The 22269-nt window shown below is 43.8% G+C and overlaps 1 protein-coding gene across 1 annotated transcript in view; it reads right to left on the bottom strand.

Annotated features, from left to right (window-relative positions):
- The window catches only part of Pcsk2 (proprotein convertase subtilisin/kexin type 2), a 246580-nt gene that overhangs the window by 90860 nt on the left and 133451 nt on the right, over positions 1-22269 (bottom strand). The window contains exons 3-5 of the mRNA XM_006983689.4: positions 14221-14334; positions 11574-11682; positions 8306-8343 (exon numbers count right to left, since the gene is read on the bottom strand). Coding sequence (XP_006983751.1) covers positions 8306-8343; positions 11574-11682; positions 14221-14334 — 261 coding nt within the window. The remainder of the gene's footprint in view (positions 1-8305; positions 8344-11573; positions 11683-14220; positions 14335-22269) is intronic.

Raw genomic sequence — 22269 nt, 5'->3', positions numbered from 1 at the left:
TTCAGTGGAGCGAAGTCTAGTCCCGTGAGCAATTTGTGGAAGTTCACTAACTAGATTTCTTTCCATTGCTTTTAGCTGTAATTGTGCTACAAACAAGCAGTCCAAGGAAGGAGCTCCATTTAATCCAACTAGGTTTATTTTGTCCACTTTCATACCAAATGTGTCCTTGTAAAAATGGACCATTTCCTTTAATCCATTAATTGAATAAGATTATAGTTATTTGTCCTAGGATCTCTCCAAGGGATCATCCAGACAGTTCTAAGACAGTTCTATTTATTCAGTCTGGCTTTCTAGTGATGAAGTTCACTGTTAACTGGTCAACATGCGCGCGCGCGCGCGCGCGCGCGCACACACACACACACACACACACACACACACACACACACACACAGACACACATGGCTGAAAATAGCCCGACTCCCTTTCAATAAGACACACACAAAGGGTATTTAAGCTTCAATTTCACATGCATTATTAATGTACTTTTTAAAATATTAATAGGCCTAAAAGCCTGGAGCAATGTATGTGATCAATACTGTATGACATCTGAGTCACCCAGGGATGAGGACAGGGCCTGTCTCCAGCCGTCACTCTTTCATCAGGGCAGCCCTGTGCCACCTGGAGCCCTGGTGCACACTGCTGCCAAGCCCAAGGCACTTCCTTTCAGCTCAGCCCTGGCAGTACTTCAGAGCTCTCCACAGGTTCCTCCTCAGAAACAGTGATCTGTTAGGACTCCTCAGAGGAAGGAGGAAGTGCAGGTCCTCAGGGATGACCTTGTTTTCTCTTTTAAGCACTTCTGTCGCTTGAATAACAACACTGTGCAATCCATAATAATCTGACATTTGAACTGAAGCAAAGTCTAATTTATCATCCTCCAACCTGGGAACCAAATTGTATCCTCATGTAATAGTTTCACCAACCCAGGCCAGGGGAAAGGTGTTAAAGCTACCATAGAAAATAAATGATTTGAGGCTACCCGAGTGTGGACTACCTACCTTGAGAATCTTTTCTTCAGGCCTATGAGTATTTGGTTTCTCTGTGTAGTTTTGGTCCTGTCCTGAAGCTTGCCCTGTAGACCAGACTGGCCTCGAACTCACAGAGATCTGACTGCCTCTGCCTCCCGGGTGCTGGGATTAAAGGCATGCGCCACTGCTGCCTGGCTTCCATGGTTCTCTCTTTCTGACATTGGTGTCACGCACTACAGGGAATCCAAAGGTGGTATCCACCTATGAGGTGGCTGGGAGCTGGGAATTAGAGGGTTCTGTCTGCCAGATTTTCCAATCATGAACAGAGGGGCATTGTTTGATTTCATTCACAATAGTAAATATTCAGCACTATGTAAATATTTATTAGATACCTGATAACTACAATTCTAAGTATTAAGTAAGCTACAAATATGTGCAAACCAGATGCACAGAAAGCTGACAATCTAACTGAGATGTAGTCATACATTTTAGGTAAATGGCATTGTTGGAAGGATGAGTGAATGCCAAAATAAATGACTAGGCTAGTGACCAGAGTCTTGGGGAGTGTCTAAAGAAACATACACTGTGAGACCCAAACCTTAATTGCTTTGGTCTAGAGTTGCCAAGAAATCTGTTAGATAGCCCCTGACTTATGATGGTTTGATTAACATTTTCAGCCCTGTGAGTGAGTAAGGCAATATGCAATGACTGGGCATTTTTTTGGGGGGTGGGTGGGTGAGCTAGTAATATGCAGTGGGTTCCCCTCTGATGATGCCAGACTCAAGGTCACAAGAGGAAACCATGGACACTCAGCAGTGTACGGTTTAAAGATTTAATTTTTTTTTATATTAAAATGTTCTCATTTCTTTTCAGGTACATGGATGTTTTACTTGCATGTATGTCTATGCACCATGTATGTACCATGTATGTAAAAGAGAGCACTGGATCCTCTAGGACTGGACTTACAGATGGGATGGTAGGACTGGACTTACATCCAGTGTGTCTGGGCCCCAGTTCCAGCTGTGCTCCGCTTCCTGGTCAGCCCTGTAATAAGCAGCCGCCTGATGCTTCCAGGGTTCTGGCCGGGAGCTGCTTCTATGGCAGTGCCCTGTTTACTGTGGTAGACCACATTCCCTGGAACTTACTGGACTGCCAAGTAAGTCTTTCCTCCCCTAAGTAGCTTCTCACACCGATGAGAAATTGACCAATAGAAGGCTGTGAGCCTTTCATAAGCCAGAAGAACTTGTATGTTCTCTTTATGTTGGATGGGCATCGTGTAATATGTGAGGCTTGAGGAGTCTTGCATGGGTAACTGTAACAGTTACTATATACAAACAGTGATGTGTCATTAACATATACCTTTACACATTTATGCAGCTCAGGAGTTTGCAGGTTTGGGGGTGGGGGAATACCAGCAGTCTAGCCTGGGCATCTTTACTGTTCCTGGGTGGCCTTGTATGTTTGTGCTCAGCTGGCATTTGACGGGTGTTGGGTTCCTGTATGCAGCTCTGTTTCTTTCTGTGGTGCAGGGGACAATTTGGGTGTTGGAGCTTCTGACCATGGCAACAGAGGCAGCTCTTCTTCCAGTGTCTCTCATCTTCTTCCCAGCTCAGTGGGCTAGCCTGGGCAAACTCTTTTAAGGGTGATGTCAGAAGAATAGGAATGTGGGAGCTCATAGAGCCACATTAGGCAGTTCTGAGCCAGCACACTGATACTTCTGCATTATTGTATGGTGTGTATTTTTCTATTAATACAGACATATGATAAACTCTAATTTCTAATTAGGCACAGTAAAAGATTTATGGCAATAGCTGATATTAACATAAATGGAATGATGATAAAATAAAATAGCTGGAGTAACGCTATAACAAAATTTGATTTTTTTTCTCTTTTCAAATGTACTGTTCTTCTTACCTTATGATGACTGGAGATGTCACAATGTCTGTGCAGTGAGGAAAAGTGGAAGAATGATATAGACATTGTGGCACAGCATTAAATAATTTCATGAGAGTTACTTCCCCATAAGCAGTGTGGCTCTGCTACAATCAATCTGATAAGCTGCTAAATGTGACTAATGGGTGGTAGTGTATATGGTGTGGATGCACTGAGCAATGGGATGCTTTATGTCCTGGGTAAGATGGTACCAAATTTCACCAGACTATTTGAAAGTTGTGTATTTTTGAAATATTTCTTTTAGTAGTTTCAGATTGCTGTTGGCCATGGGTTACTGAAATCATGGAGAGTAAAATCATAAACACATATGTAGATCATGTGTAATGTTACTCTAAACAAATTACAAGGCTCAATCTAAAGTCAGGGATCAGGGAGTATATTTCACCCTCTTTAAAGGGGGTTTTGAGTTAGGGGTCTCGGGAAGAAGATGGAATTGCAGTCAACTGAATCTTCCCCTTGGCTTCACTCAACAGTTCCTGTGTGCGCTAGCACATAGCTTGTTGGCAGAGGACTTTTCTAACACGTACAAGGCATTGGATTTGATTCCTAGCACCAAAAGGAAGTCAAAACAAATTTTAAAAAGACAATAAAATAAATAAAAAGAATTCAAGAAGAAGTTCAAGGAAAAATACATGCATCTTGACAGATCTTTACATACGATCATGGATCTACCCAAAGGCTGAGTCCCATTTGCAGGGTGAATGATGGAGACCAGAGTGCAAGAAGCAGCCGACCTTCCTGTGTGCTTTCTGTGGTCACTTAAGACGAGGAGGCATGCTTTCCCTGCCTAGAGGAAACCTCTTTGTTGTAGAATATTATTTTAAGGTGTGTTACTTTTGTTTATGTTGCATTTGTTAACACTGTGAAGCTGTGTTATTGCACCTGTGTAAAACACCTGATGGTCTAGTAAAAAACTGAATGCTAACAGCAAGGCAGAAGAAAGGATAGGAGGGGCTGGCAGGCAGAGAGAATATATAGAAGGAGAAATCTGTGAGACAAATAGAAGTAGCTAGAGAAGGAGGAGGACTCCAGGGGCCAGCCATCCAGCTATACAAACAGCAACAGAGTAAAAAAATAAAGTTATTCAGAAATAAAGAAAGGTAAAACCCAGAGGCATAAGGTAAATGGGATAATTTTAAGTTAAAAAAAGCTGGTGAGAAACAAGCCAAGCTAAGGCCAGGCATTCATAATCAAGAATAAGCCTCTGTGTGTGATTTATTTGGGAGCTGGGTGGTGGGCCCCCCCAAAGAGTAAAAAACACCAACAACACCTCTTTTGGAGAAGAGGATTGCTTTACAGTCCCTTTGCCTGCCTTAGGGACCAGCCCAACTCTCCAATGACCCATGCATATCTTCCTAGTTGAAAGATCTGCAGCAGAGAAGTGATCAGGAATTCTCCTTCTGGGGGCACCCTTCTTCATTCCGTCCTTGGCCATAGACAGTGGTGCTTCCCTTTCTCCTTCCTTTCACTTTGCTTGGATGGGAATTCTAAGAATCTTTGAGATTATTTTTGGTCTCCTCCACTCTTTGCTCTTAACTTTCCTAGCCTCACAATCTTAAACTTAACTGGGGTCAGCTGACCTTTTCTTTCCTTCGGATAACTCCGAGCTCATTAGGAATCGGGCTGAGCCACTGCACTTGTTTCCTGAGTCCCTCCTGAACCGCTTCTCCATCAGTATAACCTGACTTGCTCAGAGCTATAACCTCAGCTCTTGTGAGAAGAAAACGGAAGATTACTGAGTGTCTAGTATGCGTCAGTCCTGATACACATATTATCTCAATAATGCCTGGCTGTGTCAGCAAACTCGGCTGGACTCCTGCTGTGCCCCTTTTCACTAACAAAGAAACAAAGGTTCCAAGTCTAAGGTTACACAATTAGGAAGTAGGGACTCAGAATGATGGCAGGTTTGACTCAGTTCCTACAATCACCACACTGTTAGAACCCACCTTTGCATGCAGTTTGAAACACAATCATCGGAATACTCAGGTTTTGGAAAACCCTCATTTGTTGGACCTCATTCTGCTCGACTGGAGGGCAGGCCAGAAGATCCAGGAACAAAGCCCTTTCCTCTCCTCTCCAGTGCTGTTTTTGGGTAGTAGCTCTTGTCAGTGATTGACAGGTACCGCTGTAGCCAGTGATTGACAGGTACTGCTGGGTAAAGGCTAAGGCGGGCTCTGCCTGCAGGGCTTCTCAGAACTCCTTAGTAGAATTCGTGCCCTTGCCCTCTGGCAATTCTTTCTATAGAAGCCTTCCTTGGCTGCCCGTTCTTTTTGCTATCTTTTCACCTTACCCTTCTAGGGCTTCTTGGGATGTCCTTCTAGATGAAGTCTAGCCTGGTATTCCTAGGGGGCAGAGCCCCACTCCAAGATAGGGAAGCCATCTACTGATGTGCCAGCCCCTTACATACCAGTGTGGTATTTACATCCAACCTAGATCCACCCTCCTGCCATGTGTGGCCAACTTTTTTACCTTTAGATATGATAGTATCTTTTACTAAGTTCAAGCTTGAGAATTTACCATTGAGTTGCAAAAAAAGAATGAAAGAGATCTCTTAATATTTTAAGTAAGTTTACTATTTTGTATTGAGTCACATTCATAGCCGTCGGGGGCCACATACAGAAGAGAGATCATAGATGGGACACACCTGAGCCCATTTCTACATGTTTTATAGTAATTAATATAATATGAATGCTGCAGTTGTTATCTAACAGCTTGTTGTTTAGGGAATAATGAAGTTTAAAAAAAATGTCTGTGCATCCTCAGTTGGAATTCACAGATAGCGTCAAATCTTTGTCTCAACACAAGTCCTCGAGAAAACTCCGACACAGCCGGAATGGCCTCTTTGAATTTACAGGCCCACCAGCCATGTGTGACTCGTGGCTTCAACAAAGGAGGCCTATGAAGCAAAGATGAGATTCTGCCCTACCTGCTCCCAAACTCTGCCAACTGCCACCTCTTCCACACACCACACATTCCTAAAGAAGTACTCCTTCAGCCACAGACTTAGCACAGCTTCAGTTTGGGACCGTGCTGCAGATACAAGTCTGGAATTGCCATGGTCGAAGAGCTACAGAACAGTCACTTCCCTATCTGCTTGCTCCTAAGCCTTGCTGTGAGACACTCCCTGACTGCACCCTTCCTAGGCAAGTGCCTGCTCCCTCCTGGCCTCTCTTCCCCCATCCTGAGCTACAGGAACTGTTCAGACTGTGGCATCCATCGGGGAGGCAGGGAAACGAAGCTCTGACTTGGTCGAAAGTAGTCTCTTGGCCAGTACTCATTTCATGGTTATTGCGATTGGGATGGAAAAAAAGAATTTTAATTTTTTGGAATAGTGAGCACTTACAAATGGGACCAGACCCTGAGATTCAATTCAACCTTTAAACAATAGAATAATCACAGAAGTAGCTGTTATTATCCTTTGCTCTCCACTCAGCAGACTCAGTGTGGATTTGTTGAATTCAATTAACACTAAAGACTTACATTTATATATTGATTTGCAGTTTTCAAAGTATTTTAATTCTTAGTTTAGTGGAAAGAGCCCTGAACTACCAGCACACTCTCTCTCTTTTCTGACTATTCGGAATAACCAAGCTATGAAAAGAGCTTTGCTTTGGGAAACATTTTTGCCTGGTTTGAGTATGAGGAAACTTTGCTGAACAGCTTCAGGTAGAATTCTCACTTCTTATTGAAAATAAATTAATAAAGAGGAGGAGTTTGCTCCCACAGTACAGAACATTTCTGTCTAACCTTTAAGAGATTTCCAAGTGTACACTGGCAGCAGGTGCTGTCACATGTCTCTTGGGCCCGACACCCACATGTCCCTGGAGAGGGACTGTCTATATACAGGTGAGGCTGTCCTCCAGCCTGGGGAGGCAGCCTAACTATCTCCTGGGACCAGCCCTAAGCCAATAACTGCTGGAGTTGTGTGGAATCCTGCCCCCCTCCCTCCAGTCCCCTGAGGTCCTATGCCAGGTGAGATGCCTCTGGTACTCAGTCTCATTTAGTCTATATCATCTCTCAGATTGTCCTAGCGGGGTTAAGTCCCAGCTGCCTCAGTGGTCACTTGCTTGAAAATGCACCTATCCATCATGGCTGCCTTGTCTTCATCTCTACTTTCTGGCATTGCGCAGAAGGAAAGAATTTTTTTTTTTGCTGAAACTCTTGTTTTAGGGGTCTGTTTCTGGGGAAACCCAAACAAGTACCTCCCCAAAGTACCTTTTCCTAGAAGGGCACTGGGTAAGCTCGTCACATCTAAGCCATCCAATCACTTAGTAATGTGGAGATGTGGCCCTGTAAATTCTTTTCTCACACGGCTTTTGAGACTATCATGATCTGCTGACCTCACTGCTCTCCTCAGCAGGTTGACTCTGCTTGCACTTAACGATCATGGAAATATTTAGTCAAAAATAAGACAAATGATACTGTTAGGTTTTGTCTCAACTCTACATAGATTGAGAGAGACACTGTGATTTCAGAGAACTGGTCTTGAGTTTATGGGGAAAGTGTAACTCGGCTGGGGCAACTTTAAATGAACAGGCTGATGCCTGCATATTGCATCTCCCGAGGTTGGAATGAAGACATTGGTTGTGTTTAAAGAGCTTGTAGGTTTATTGGGAAGACAGGATATGACTGGCTGGGTGCAAAAGTATGTGTGAAGTTCAAACCTAGGGTTGTGCTATGAGTCTCTGCTGATGGTACTTGCTTGTAGAGGGGCCTTAAAAGCGAGGCTCAGTGAAATGTTTAAAACAGCAAAAATTGTCAAAAATGATACTGTTTATTCTTCCTCTTATGGAGTGATGGTTGCAATGTGAGTTACCACAGTTTCTGGCTCTTGGTCTTCAGTGTTGGCCAATCAACACCCAGTAGTCTGATTATCCCTTTCCCTTGAGGATTGCAACTGGTGTGGATTCAAGCCTTGCCATGCTGCTCTCCTCTCTGCCTCTCCCTTTATTTGCTTTCTTGGCAGTCTGTTCCTCCAAACTTCAGCTTGTTATCCGCTCTTCTCGAAAAGCCACCCACCTGACATTTGGCCAGCTCCCATATCTGAGCAACTGCTCTAACAAGGTGGGTTGATGGAGTATGCACACACACAAGTGTGCACACTGGAGAATGTGGGTGTGGTTCTGTCTTCACATGAATATCTGAGTTGCGCGCGCGCATGTGCGCGCGTGCGTGCATGCATGCGTGCGTGTGCGTGTGCGTGTGCGTGTGTGTGTGTGTGTGTGTGTGACTGTTCCTGCATTGGGCATGCATGTGCTTCTGTATGTGGATATCAATCCTCTGCATGCATGTATATTGCATATACTTGAGTGTGTTTCTGAAAACCAGATGCAGCAGGTTGCTTAGAAGCACACATTCCCCACACCTAAAAATCAGCTTGTACTTACATAGTTGTAGGCCAGGTCTGGGTGGAGATAGTCGATTCCTGGGAAAAGACAACACAGGAGTGGAAGGTTAATGCCTGCCTTTGTGTTCATAAGAAAGCTGCCCAGAAATGGATGCTTCTGCAGGGATGACGGTGCAGGAGACTTGGGCGCGTCGGAGGTGGGGAAGAGGATACTTATCCTGAACCCTCTGCTTTGCCTTCCCTTTCTGTGTTGGGGAGGGCTGCATCACTTCCTTGGTGGAGAGATGGTGGCCCCTAGACACACTGCAGAGCAGTGAAACCAATTAGAGCTCTGGGCCCACGGATAACGCTTCCGGATAAATGTCAGCAGTCAGGGGCTTAGTGACCGTGAGATGGATGGTTCATCACAGCGGCGATGTAAAAGAGATTTGTAGAAATCCTGACATTTCTAAAGCATCAACTAGCTTCTCCTCTGAAATGAAGCTGGCCCCAGGGAGGAAAAGGATGATTATTTAACAGGGCATGGAGAACCATGGATTAGAGCACACTCCAGCATGGAAATAAGAGGCGTATGGCTGGGCGAGAAAAGCCATTAGGAGAAAGCTAGTGGTTTCTAGTGAGGTGTTGGCAGTTGGGAGCTGACACTAGTCTCTCCAGAATGTGCCTTTCTGGTAAGCCAGAGGCTTCAATCCCCTCAGCTGGAGTTCTGTGCCTGCTCTTGAGCTGGAGCCTGTTCTGGGCCCAGGAGTCATTCCTGGGGTAGAATTATGGTCTATTTATGCTGGTGAGGTACATCAGACACTTTGACCTCAGAACTCACTGTAGAAAGAAACCCAGGGGCAACTGAAAAGCTTTCACTCAGGTCTGCAGGACTGTAGAGTCTCAGCATATGCCGTACCTGTACGAATGGCCCTTGGGGAAAAAGCAACAGAGCAGGGCCTTGCAACTACACCCGATCATGGTTGTGAATGGAGGTGTTTGGAGTCAAAGAGCGGAGTTTGATCCTAACTGCCGTGATAACCAGCAGGATGACTTCAGGGAGGTTATTCGACCTCTCTGTGATTCCTTCCTTCTTTGAACAACTGGAGGAGAGATGAGGGCAGGACTCAAACAAGCTCATTCACATGGTAGCTTTAGCCTAGCAGGAAGTGCATTTGATAACTATCCTGGGATGCTAGACTTATAAGCTAGGAGTACCATTAAGCACCTTCTGCTGGCATCTTGGCCCCATACATACTAAGGCTGTGCCGCTGTTACTGGAGCTGTGCCAGCCATCCTAAGGCTTTGTGGTGGAAAAAAAAAAAACAAACCAAAACAGAAAACCTAACCAAATCTTCTAGTCTCTGCACCTGACCTTGATCCCTAGTGATGGGGTAAGAGATGTGCACAGCTTCACTCAGCTTTTACATAGGTGCAAGGGATTGCAACTCAGGTCCCCAGGCCTTACTGACTGAGCCACCTTCCCTGATGGGACACATATTCTTTTATTTCTTTAGAGACGGCAGCAAAACTACCCAGCAAAGCCCATCATCTCACAGAACTATGAGACATAGTAGCTTTAAAAAATTATCTAGGTGGTTTTTTCTGTAGCAGATGTGACCAAAACAAAAGAGAAATCAGGAACTTTATTTGAGAGGTGATGAGTTCAACTTAGGGGAAATTTCAAAGACCACTAACCTACAGAACTAAGGTCAAACAGGAAATCCTTCTGGGGCTTTCTAAAGGGTTTTGCCTCTCAGTCTGGGGCAGAGTGAGGCACCTTCTCATTTTCCGACTTTGGAAGGGATGGCTTGAGTGTTGTTCAAGGAGGCTATGGACAGAAACTGCACTGGCATCTATATGCTGTTGGGAAGTTGATCAGGGCAGTGTGTCTGCTGTCACTGCTGTGCCATGCTTAGGATGGCCTCTTTATTGACAGTAGACGACACACACAGGCTGTTAACCCTGGCTCTCACAGTACATCCTAGGTGGTTTCTTCCAAATTTAGATGCCTCTTTTTCTGAGTGATCTGGCCCCAGCAGCTCTGGAAAGGAGTCTAAGACAAAGTGTTCAGAAGGAAAAAAAATATGTTCATAAGCTCCGACCATCTCTCCACACAGTTCCTTTCTTCTAGGGAAAGCTCTCAGCTCTGGAGAAGGCTTTTACATCCACTTCAAAACATCTCACACATCAGAGGCTTACAGAGCCATTGTTTCCCATTGTTGTTTAATGAGCTCCCACAAAGACAGAACAGATTTGGAGCAGCCTGGCTTCCCTTGTTTTCTCCATCAATTCTGCTTCAAAGGCTTGCTTTTAGTCAACAGTGTTCTTTGAGGAGGTTCAGAAGGGAGAGGCTCCACTGTTTCATGTCTATGTAGGCTTTGTAGGTAATTAAACCGATAATGTAATGCACAGTGGGACTTTTAGTGGAAGAGCCAGTGAGCTGACCAAGGGGAAAGGGACATCCCAGCAAAATGACTGCAGGGTAGTGGTGGTGTTGCAGGATCTCACCAGAGGCAAGGTCACGCACAGTTAAGAAAACACAAATTCACAAAAACTCTGAAATCTCCAGCCTGCATAGCAGAGTAACATATGGAGCTGTCAATGATATATCCATTATCAAAGACTGCCTGACAGGGGCTTATTTTGAAAGTAACATTAAAGCCAAATTGTCTAAACCTCAATCTTGTCATGGACCCAAAGCCACACTGTCAGAATGCTCTGTGATTATTGAAATGGATTTTTGATTTCAGCAGTTGAAATAGTCCATGTGCCTACCTAAAACAAGGAAGCTGAGGATGTAGCTGAGTGGTAGAGCAACTGCCTAGCAAGGGTGCAAGGCCCTGGGTTTAATTCCCCATAGTGTGAAAAACAAAATGCTAAAATATGAAATGGAGCTGTTGTGAAGAATTGAATTTTAAATTGCTGTTAGCTCCAATTATTAACTCTGAGTGGCCATGCATAGTCAGCAGCCATAACACTGTACAGTGTGGATCTAGGGGAAGAGAAGGCAAACATATATGGGTTTTTAAAGACATTTTAGGTAAGCTGTAAGGATCGGATCAGTAAGAAAGCAAGTCAAGGACAGACTGGTTTCTTTAGTCTCTTATTTATCACTTCAAGCAATACTTGTGGAGAGCATCACCAAGTATCATGATTACTGATCTGTATAAAGGGGAGGATTTTGTCAAAGTATGGCGAAGCGAGCATTAGGTCAAGCATCAAAATCGCTAATTGCCTGATTAGCCTCTATCAAACACCAATCTTTCATGTCTGGAGGTGTGAAAGACACTCTCTTGCAAATGACTGGAGGGCTATGAGATACTCACCATCGTCCATAATTCCAATGGTCACTCCTTTCCCCGTGTATCCCAGCTCCCAGGCTTCGGCCACGTTCAAGTCTAGCCCGGGAGTGCCATCAGCTTGCCCAGTGTTGAACTGATAGAGGAAGTCAAAGCAGAGAATGGGATTGGTTTGGGGCTGTGACATATGCTGGTATTTGGTTGCCAGACATGGTCTGCCTGGCCAGCGTAAGGCTACACCCTTCATGAAACATGCTTTAGGGTGGCCTACTTCAACCCTTAGAGGCTTCATCTTCTGTTTGTTTCATATAAACAGCTGATTTTTCTGCTTTATGTAAAGATTGAAATTGTTCTAATGTCCTTATCTCAAAACTCCATTGCCATCTTTAAACTAGTTTTATAGGAATAGACATATAGCTCAGTGGTAAAGTTTTTGCCTAGCACACACAAAGCCCTAGGTTCAATTCCTGGTACCACATAGAAAATTATAATCACCTTATATAATGATCTTGGAGAAGCCATCACAACAAACTTTCCAAATGGGGAATAAAACATTTACTGTCAAAGCTTGGTCTAGCTCATGTTTTGTAGCACATAATATCTTGAGTTTTTACTGAATGAAGTTCCTTTACTAAATGACAATAACCTTTCTTTTTGGAGGAAAGTTTTTACCTTGGGAATTTTAGTACACTATACTAAATCTTATTCGAAAATATTTGTTGAACTAAATTCAAGATAGGTAACTATTCTTCAGTATATGTTTTCATACAGAAAAATAAATTCCTCCTCGGTTTTTGTGTGTATTCATGTGTATATTCGTGTGGATGCATGTGTGCACACAGCCCAGTTGTGTGTATGTGCATGTGTGGAAGGGAACAGTCATCTTTGGGCATCGTTCCTTAATGACCATTTTGTGTTTTGAGACAGTTGAGGGCTTGCCTTGCCAAGTGGCCTGGGATGGCTAGTCAAGGAGCCCAAAGGGTTCCTGTCTCTGACAAACAACTCAGCTCTGGAATTCCAAGTGCATGCCACCATGGATAAGCACCATTACAAGTGTTTTTCACATGGTTTCAGGGAATTCAACTCTGATCCTCATGTTTACATACCAAGTACTTTATGGTCTGACCTATCATCCCAGCCCCTCCTTCATTTTTATAAAAAGAAAGATGAAGGAATGACACACATTAATACACCCACTAGCCTCTTTCCAAGCATATATGGTCTGTACAGATTTTCTCAATGATGGCTGAAGAAATAGTGAAGTCGGAGGTGTGCTGGCAAAGGCCCACTGTGACCAGAGGCTGTTCGGGCATTACTAAGACTTTGTTGGAAGGTCATTAGTGTCATTAATAAGCTTCACAAAAGCTACTGTTCTTTTCCTTCCAGGCCCACATTAAAGATTACACCCCTCTCCCCACCGACCCCTGCCTGCCCCGCCGTGCCTTCTCATTCAGAGTGCTCATGTAACTGGTTTTGGCCAGTACAATGTGAGCTCATGTGCTATTTGTCACACCTAGGCAGAGGCTTCAAGACTGTGTATAGATCATCTCTTTTCCTTGCTGAGGTGCTGTAGAAGCATTTAGGATGGAGCTCAGAAAAAAACAGGCATTGATTTTAAGAAACTACTGTGATTTGGGGGTTATTTGTTATTGCAACAAACCTACCCCATCCAGATTAACAGACATAAGTTCATTCAGCTACCCAAACCTTCAGAATTCTATGACTAAAGGCATAAGGCATAGCCAAACACTGAAGCGTCAGGAGGGAAACGGGGATGCATCCCTATGGTGTAGTAGTCTATATCATTTCATTTTCTATCTTGCTCATCATCTTCTAACCCTCCATAAAGTAAGACATCACTGACATTTATGAATCAGTCATTTATAATGTGTTCTGCCACTTAGGTTAGTTTGGAGTCATTGATCTCCTTTAAAAAAGATTCATTTTTATTATTTCTAATTATGTGTAATGTGTGGGTTTATGGAGGTGAGTGTGGGTTGCCTAAGAGGACAGTGGTGTGGCATCCACTGAAGCTGAGGTTCTAGACAGTTGTGGGCTGCTTGACACAGGTGTCGGGAACTGAACTTGGGTCATCTGGAAGAACAGAACATGCTCTTAATCACTGAGCCATCCCTCTTGCCCCTATTAATCTTTTTCTAAACATAGCTCCATCAACCCACATGGGTCCTGAGGGACTGTGTCTTCAGAAAGTATTTGCCATGAGACAGCCTAGGTTTCAGCGCTGTGAAGTCTGGTTCACTATTACTGTTTTAGGCAGTGTTAAATGCCACCTTTGACGATCTCTCAGTTCTCTTGCACATAGAAACACTGGATTCTAACTCTTGGGGCTATGACTCCAATACGTCCCTCCCACCTGCCTGTGCCTGTTGACACTTCTGGATTACTTCTCCTAAGTATTTGATTTGACTTTCAGGTGGTTCAAAAGTCTTCACTGGCATACAGGTAGACCTGTTCAGAATCCAGGACAATGTGATCATGACCAGCTCCTGGTAGAAGTGTAGGGAGTAAGATGTATGGGAGGTAATAGATAGAAAATCAAGCATATTGGGCAGAGGCGTTCATTGACTTGGGTGCCGTCTATCATTCTGCCCAATAACAAAGAAATAGTTCATCTTTCAAAGTGAGGGCCATTTTAAATAGTAGAGAAACTTACCAGATACCATTGCTTGGTAAAAAGAGGATCATTCATGTTGATGTCAATCTCATTGATGTCCCTGTACCCTCTCTTTTTACGGGCAAATCCTTCTTGTTGCAGGGCCATCTTTACCTGGAATGACAATACCAATAGATTACCCAAGTACAAACTTTAATACCCTTCTGGAATTCGTTGTCATGAACTCAGATTTTATTTGTAAACGATGTTTGTGTTCGAGCACATGTTGTTTTCCTCAGCAAAAGTAAGATTATCCTATGTAGGATCTCATTGTATAAACATTTATTGTCTGAGCATGTTTACAGAACAACCGGACATTGGGGATAGTATCACTGATTGGAGTCAGTTCACAGGTTGGTGAGTGCAAAGCCAAAATAGGCAGAGCCAACACACAAAGAGTGGAGGTAGTGGAGATATCGTTACCTGCCATAGGTAAGGAGCGTATGAGAGTTGTTTTCACCGGGGTTTTATTTAGGTGGCCTGTGCGTTTTCATACAGGGGTGGGCCTAATTCTTGAGCATACACGCAGTTAAGTAGTCATTCCTGAGCATGCTCAGTTTAAGTTCATAATTTAGGAGGGAAAGATAGTAGACACATGTGCTTAGTGCACAGTCCTAAAACACACGTTTAAAAGATCAAACCCAAAGACAGGATACCTCTGGCCATGCTCAGCTTGTGACATCAAGGTTTTTATCTGAAAGTAAGGGAAAAGACACTTTGAAGGTACATTAATACAGGCATTTGCCCCTGCAGGTGCTTGCCTCTGTCAGTGGTTAACAACAGCCCAAAGAAAATTCCTTTAAAATAAGAATTGGATGGAGAAAGTATTCTTGAGGAAGATGAGGTGTCGGGGATCATTAAGTGAAATACAAGAAGCCATAGAACATTTCTGTTAGGAAAAGGAAGCTGCTGAGGATTGAGGGACAGTCCGGGGTAAAATCTGAATAGCTCACCTTGCTGAAGGCTTTCAGCCTTTGCATTTGCTATAAGTGCTGCATCTCACATTTGAGAACCAGCTAAACAGAATTCCAGCAGACACAAAGCCACCACTGCGAGGTAAGCCTCACTGCGAGCAAGGCTCCAGAAGGCAAGGGCTGGGAAAGAGGTGGGAAGTCTGCACTGTTTTCCTTGTTCCCATGGTTCAGTTTGGGGCAGCCAGGCAGAATCCCAAGCTCTTGGATAGAAATGAAATTTGGGAGCTGTTAGTTCAAGCAAGCTCCAGGCTATAACCAGACTTCCTTCTCATCAGGGAATTTCTTTTCATTTATGCATTCTTTCCTTTATCACTCAATTGCTGCGGCCAGTCTGACACCTATAAAATCAAGGATGAGAGACCAGCAAGAAAGGGTGTGTACTGGCTATTTATTATTATTTCTATTAGATTTTGTGACCCAGCACTCTATTTACTTCTTCCCAATTCTCCCTAGAACATTCGGGGGCACTTTCTTCCTGTCCCGGGAGTTCCACGTTAGTAGGAGTGAAATTCTGGCGCTTCCACTCTCTCAACAGCGAGGCTTTCTCACTCTCAGGATGCCTCTTTTGGTGCCTTCTCTCTTAGCAGTTGATTCTTAGGAAGTTGAGGCAAGGACAAGGAATACTTGGAGCCCATTCACCTCAGAGTCCGCCTACTGGACTCTTTCTCTAAACTTTAGAGTCTAAAGGATCTTGGCTAGAGCTTCTACAGGCAGGCACTGTAGGCCATTAAAGCTGACTCTTCAAGCTCCCGTTGATGGTGAGCCCCTGGCAGCTTCCTGATAGCTCTTCTGTGGAAGTGGTCCAGAATCTACTTCTTCTGTGCAGTCAGAAATTCTCATTGGTGTGGATGAGAGCAGGCCAGTAGGTCCAAATCCCGAGTGATGCCATAGGGCCAAGGGGAGAGTGGAAAGATTCTAGATTTTACTTGACCCTTCCTTTTCTATAGGGGAGCTTAGTTCTCACTTCAGCATTCTCCACACCTACCCACAAAGGCTAGCCTCATTTGACAGAAAAATTCAAACTTGACTTTATACAGAAGGAACTCTATACAGAAGTCTTTGTACAATGTTGCTTTGAGTTCTTGGATATTTTCCCAAAAAGTGACAGATGCTATGGTATAGCTAATAGCAAAGTACTTGGAAAAGTAGGGTTGACTGGTGTTTTTTTTTTAAATGGCAAAAGTATTGACATTGCTCATAGCTACCAAAAAAGATAAATTACAGCTCAATTATGCACACACCTATAGACATATGCATGTATATGAATATTCATGTGTGCATTCTTATATGCATACACATATCCCCTCTAAGATACAGATTCCCCAAATGGGATAAAACATGCGTAGATTTTATTGAGAGAGAAAATATAGGAAACTGTGCAGTAAGTAAAGGGCAGGTGAACAAAGTTGACCAAATCTATCCTTGACTGTTCTGTTGACTAAGGAAGCACTGGCAAGCTGTTGAGGACCCAAATCTGGTCATTGCTGGAACCCTGTAACTTTCCAGGGCAATGGGCCTGCCTCAGCCCCCCAATCCTGGCCTGGAGTAGCTGTGGGGGAAGTGTGACCTCACTGCTCCAGGTTTGCAGCCTTCAGAATGCCACAGCTGGGGTCTTTGGCCAGTTACATTGCATAGAGTCAATGGTTCAGGACATTACGTTCTCAAATCCCCACCCCCATGACTGTGTGTGTGTGTGTGTGTGTGTGTGTGTGTGTGTGTGTGTGTGTGTCTCTGTGTGTGTGTGCGCGTGCGTGCGCGCTGCAATTCATTAATACAAAAAACATTTAAAAGGTCCAAGCAAATGTGTGGTTCTCAGTTTGGAGGGCAGTCACTATGTGCCTTTTTTCCAGACCTTTTACTTTGAAACAAATTTAAGCTAAGAATCCCTTCAGCTTAGGAAGGAAGAAGTCTGACCTCAGTAGCTCCTCTCCCCCAATGTGGTCTCACAGGGAGGCCTTTCTCCCCAGTGCTCACCACAGGGACACCTTTATTGACTTCTGTTGAAGGATTCTTGTGTTGGACTCATTGTCATGAATAACTTCTGTGAAATAGTAACTTTTCTTGCTAGGATCATTGGGAGGCAAGTACAACTACCAGCCGCCATGGGGAAGTTCGAAGACTCTTATCTACATGGTGTTTCTAGCAGTCTAGGAACAAAAGGCCCACAGCAGACTTGAGGTTAAGAGCCTCAGTGTAGGAATGACTTCACCAGTCACTCCAAACTCAATTAGACCAGGAGCACACTAATGAAAAGACTGCTTAATCCATTTCCATGAAATTAATTTTAATTTCATAAATGAGGTTTTAATGGAAACCAGTGATGCTTTAGGGTGCCATAGTCCCTGGACATCACCCTTCTTTTGTAACTCAGGCATCTTAAGCCTAGAGCAGGCTTTCTACATCTATATCTTCCTATCCTCCACAAACATCATAGGGGTACTTTGGCAGAATGTCTTAGCAAATATATCTTGCGGAAAAACTCCAGAAATGTTTTTTTCTTTCTCCATGCAAGTCTATTGATTTTATTTTCTGGGTTCTTGTTCATTTATAATTCATAATTATACTTAATTTTTACATAATTAGTAATAATATTGTAGATGAAATCATGCGTTCTTTCTTTCCTGAGTGCCTTACTATAAAATTTTTAATGCTACTACATAGCTATGGTATTTTAATTTCTACATCTCTGTAGAGTCATGTACCAACTATTTCCCTCCTATTAGTTGTTTAGGTTGTTTTCTGTTGCAACTGAAATAAACATGACAAGAGAGATGAGGTTGCAAGCCATTTTTAAAGAGCTCTGGGGAAGATTTCAATGCTACAATTCTATGTGTGATAAATCCCTTAATGTCAGGGCAACATTTTCCTAGTGCCTAAACGATATCCCTCACAATAACTATAAGACCACCTGACTCACTGTCCCTTCTCTAGCCTTTGAATTTTAGCCTATTTCTTGTAAAGCACCATTTGGATGCAATCCCAGTGACATTTGTATGACTTAATCATAACTTCCCCCTCTACTAAAATACAAAGCACAATTAACTTAGATGCATAGGTTTAGAATGCCTCCCCAAAGTGCGCCATTGACCATATGTACAAATGTCCAAGCAAAAACATGGGAAAGCAGGAGTGCTTGTGACTCCTTCTTAAAAAGAAAGGGGACTGACGGGTACCCCACAGTTCTGACTCAAGTTTTACACTTATTTTGTCATGTGTGCACATATGGGACACAAATAACTCCACCTACCCCCTACTTCTTCTGGTTCTCAACTGAGAATTTCTCAGTCAACAGATGTTTTTTGTGTGCCTACAGTGCATCAGTAAGGACAGTCCAATGACAGAACAGGAAGTAACCCAACACATTTACTTACTATTTTTTGGTTGACAAGGTATGTTCCCTATCCTTCACCTTTTCAATAAAACTGGGGAGTATTGTTACAGCTGACCAAATGGAGGTTCAGAAGCCATGCCCAACAGTGTGAAAGGTGGCAGAGTCACTCAGGTTGATGGATTGATTCCAAACACCCTGAACTTTCCATGAAGCCACACTGCTTTTCCCTAAGGCATTTAGCATAGTCAGCCTTCCAGAAATCTGGGACAGCTTAAGTGGGGGAAATAACTGGTTAAGGACTGGGCTATGATTGCTTCCCTGCTGGGCTGATAATTAAACAGCTGTTAATTAGCATGGAATGTTCTGGGTTGGGAGGAGCCAGGAGGAAGGGGAGTAAAAGAGACACCTGCCTCTGACAGGGTAAGAAAGGTTTCGGCTTGAAGTGAATGCAAGAAAAGAAGCTAAAATGCACTCATCCAGGTTATTTTAGGTACTGGGGCTTGACAATCATGCTGTGAACTTAGGACATAAGATGGTGGCTGGCACTTTGGTTCTGAGCCACCAGAATAGGTCAGGGAAGTCACTGAAGGAGCAGATGCATACATATCTCAGCTCAAACCGCAGGTACCACAATATCCTGGGCCATCACTTACTCTTGCAGGATTTGCAGCTAAACAGCAATCACCAGCAGACATTTGGGCTCCAAATCTGACCATTTGCTTCCATCAGTCATAACGTGTACACAATTACTTGCATACTTGCGGATTTTTCTCTTTAAAACTCTACCCCTCGGTTGGAGAGATGGCTCTGCGGTTAAGAGCACTAGCTGTCGTTCCACAGGACCCAAGTTCAGTTCCTAGCTCCCAAGTGAGCAGCTCCCAACCATCTGCAACTCCAGCTACAGGGAATCCAATACCCTCTTCTGGCCTCTGTGGGTACCCACAGGTATGTGGACACACACACACACACACACACACACACACACACACACACACACACACACACACTCATGCCCCAGATTTAAAACAAAACAAAACTCTGAAAACAACAAATAACAAACAGTAACAAAAACCTACCATTTTCTGAGTCCCTCAGAATATTATCCAGTGGCCAAGGGACCCTATGTCTCTTGTAGTTCCTTAAAACATCCCTGAATAAATGACTTTTCCTTTAACTTGGACTTTGATTTGTTGGTCATGACATTGACTGTGTTACACTGTCATTTTATGTACTGTAAAGAATTATGTAACTTCCAATTGTTATGGGTTGAATTGTGTTCTGAAAGATATAATAAAGCCCTATCCTCTCATACCTGGAGGAACAAAAATTAAAATGGCTTCACCGTGGACAAGATCATCTTGAGATGTGCAGTTATCTCCATTCTTTACCCTTCCTCATGCTTTGCCCCTCTGGCAGTGTGTCCTGAACTTTTCCAAACCATCAACAAGGTTGTTGTGTGATAAGTCTGCACAATGCCTTGCTGAATATCCCCATACACAGAGTGTATACTTGGCATGCTCACACATGTTGGTGATGTCTTTCCACACTTGGTCAATGAATAGGTGATTTTTAAATTTTTTTGTAAGGCAATTATTGCTAAATGCTGTCCAGAATATTTGTGTCAAATGGCACTCCCAATAAGCGTGTCTAAGAGTGTGAGAACTTCAGAAATGTGTGGATCTCAGAGACCTTGTAGTCTGGAAACCACAGAGGAACGTGGGCCTTTTGTGAAATCCTGAGTCCTATGCTTCCTGTCCTGGGTGGAAACCCTCTGAGTAGCCAAGCTCCTTTGTTGCTATGACCCTTGGCTTGTCTTTAGTTATGCAGCAAAGGCCCCCAGCTCTGGTTGCATGGTCTTGGAATTTGGTGAGATTCAAAGGCTCAAACCAGATACCAGAGGGCTGGAGTGAGACCGGAGGCTTACTCACTACTGTAGTTGTTTCCTGGGTGATTCGCGAGGGCAGCTGGGGTTGAGGCCTGTGCCTTTCAGCCCTTGCCTGTTCTCTCTTGACCATATCTGACAAAACAAAGCTAAAAACTGAAATCAAATTCAACCAAAGAGGATGGCTGGGAAATGAGCACCTTGGAAGACCTCAGAGGACTTCCTTCAGACTGAGAGGCAGATGTACTCTATTTATCCAGATAAACAGATATCTATGCTCACCTCCCAGATGGGGATCGAGGCAATGCAGAACTAGGGTAGGGAATGAGAACAGTGCAAGGTCTCCAAAGAACACATGGATCTTATTTGCGAAAACCCTCTTGATTTATACCATCCACTTTCTAGCCTTTATTTTGGGTGGTGGCTTGTTCCTTCCTGGTAAGTTAAAACCAAACTAAAAGGACAGTGCCAAGTCTCTCACCCAGCCTTGTAGTGAGAACACCCAGGGGTGGCATGAATGCACACCTTTATGAGATGCAGGATTACAGATGGAGTCAGAAGACATGCCCCATCACTGATATCCTTTTGGGGAAGAGAAAGGGTATGTCATTTCTGGAATGTTCTTACAGCAATAGGTGGCAGAGAGACAGGGAGAAGGCCAGTGTTCCCTACTAGGAGATGGCAGAGGCATGGTGGGGGACTTTAATCCCCAGTTTTAAGCAGCTGGGGGACACTGAAGGAAGTGGGGCCAGGGACCATTTATTTTGAGGCAGGATACCTTAGCTTACTTCTTTGGGATATCATATTAATATCTAACTAGCCACAGTTACCACTTGTTACAGACTGGTGTCCATCTCTAAACCCAAATGTTAAAGTCATGACCAGTTCCTCAGAATGAGATTATATCTGGGATTTTGTCCTTGAGGGGGCCCAGGTAAAATGCAGTCATTAGACTGTAGTCTAATCGGATAACACTGGTGTGTTCATTTAAGAGAAATTGGGGAAACCCATGCAAACAGAGAGACTGTTGAAAGGTTATCTAGAGAAGGCTGCCTACAAGCCAAGAAAAAAGAGCAGATCCCCCAAGCCAGCCACATGGCTCCCCAAAACATCCCTGCCAACACCATTATCTTTGACTTAAACTTAAACCATTTCTGTGACTTAAACTTCCCTGGCTGTAGATTAGGAAGACTGCAGCCCACAAATGCAATACCTGGCAATGTGGTGACAGGAGTTCCAGTTTATCTGCTTGGGTGTCAAAATCCAAAGAGATTTAGAGAGTAGAGGGTCAGAAAGGGAAGATGTGGCTGAGAGAGGTCAGATTCGGGAGGGGAGGGAGCAGGTGGCCAAGACTGTTAATTTCTTCCTTGAGCAGGCAGGTGTGACTTTTGGAGAGCCCAATTATGTGCAAATCACATGGCTTAACTTTTGAAAGAACACAGAGTTAAGCCACAATTATGGCTGAGTGCACAGCATTGGTTAGCCTCATTTAGAGAGGTCTGCCCGTCTTGCAAGAATGAAGGCAATCGATTGAGGGAACAAACTCTGGCTTTGGGCCTCTGACCACAGTTCTAGCCACTGCATCTCAGTGACAAGATATTAACAAACTGCTATCCATCATCCGGAGCTCTGTGCACAAGGTATGCCATGACATAAATCAATGCAATTAGAGAGGAAACGAAAGGGATTTCCAGTGGCGCAAAGAAACAATGAGAATGCCATTGAAGGATAAAATCCTAGCTCCCATGTCTGCAGGAACATGTGGATTATGCTTAGCATGAACTTGCACACTCTCTTGTCCCCATTACTAGGGTTGTGGGTGCATGTTAGGAGCTGGGCTTATGGAAGTGAAGATATTAGGA

This window comes from Peromyscus maniculatus, chromosome 4, assembly GCF_049852395.1.
Source record: "Peromyscus maniculatus bairdii isolate BWxNUB_F1_BW_parent chromosome 4, HU_Pman_BW_mat_3.1, whole genome shotgun sequence".
Taxonomy (NCBI): Eukaryota; Metazoa; Chordata; class Mammalia; order Rodentia; family Cricetidae; genus Peromyscus; species Peromyscus maniculatus.
The sequence above is the reverse complement of the archived record's forward strand: the minus strand, read 5'-3'. Positions and strand labels throughout refer to the sequence as shown.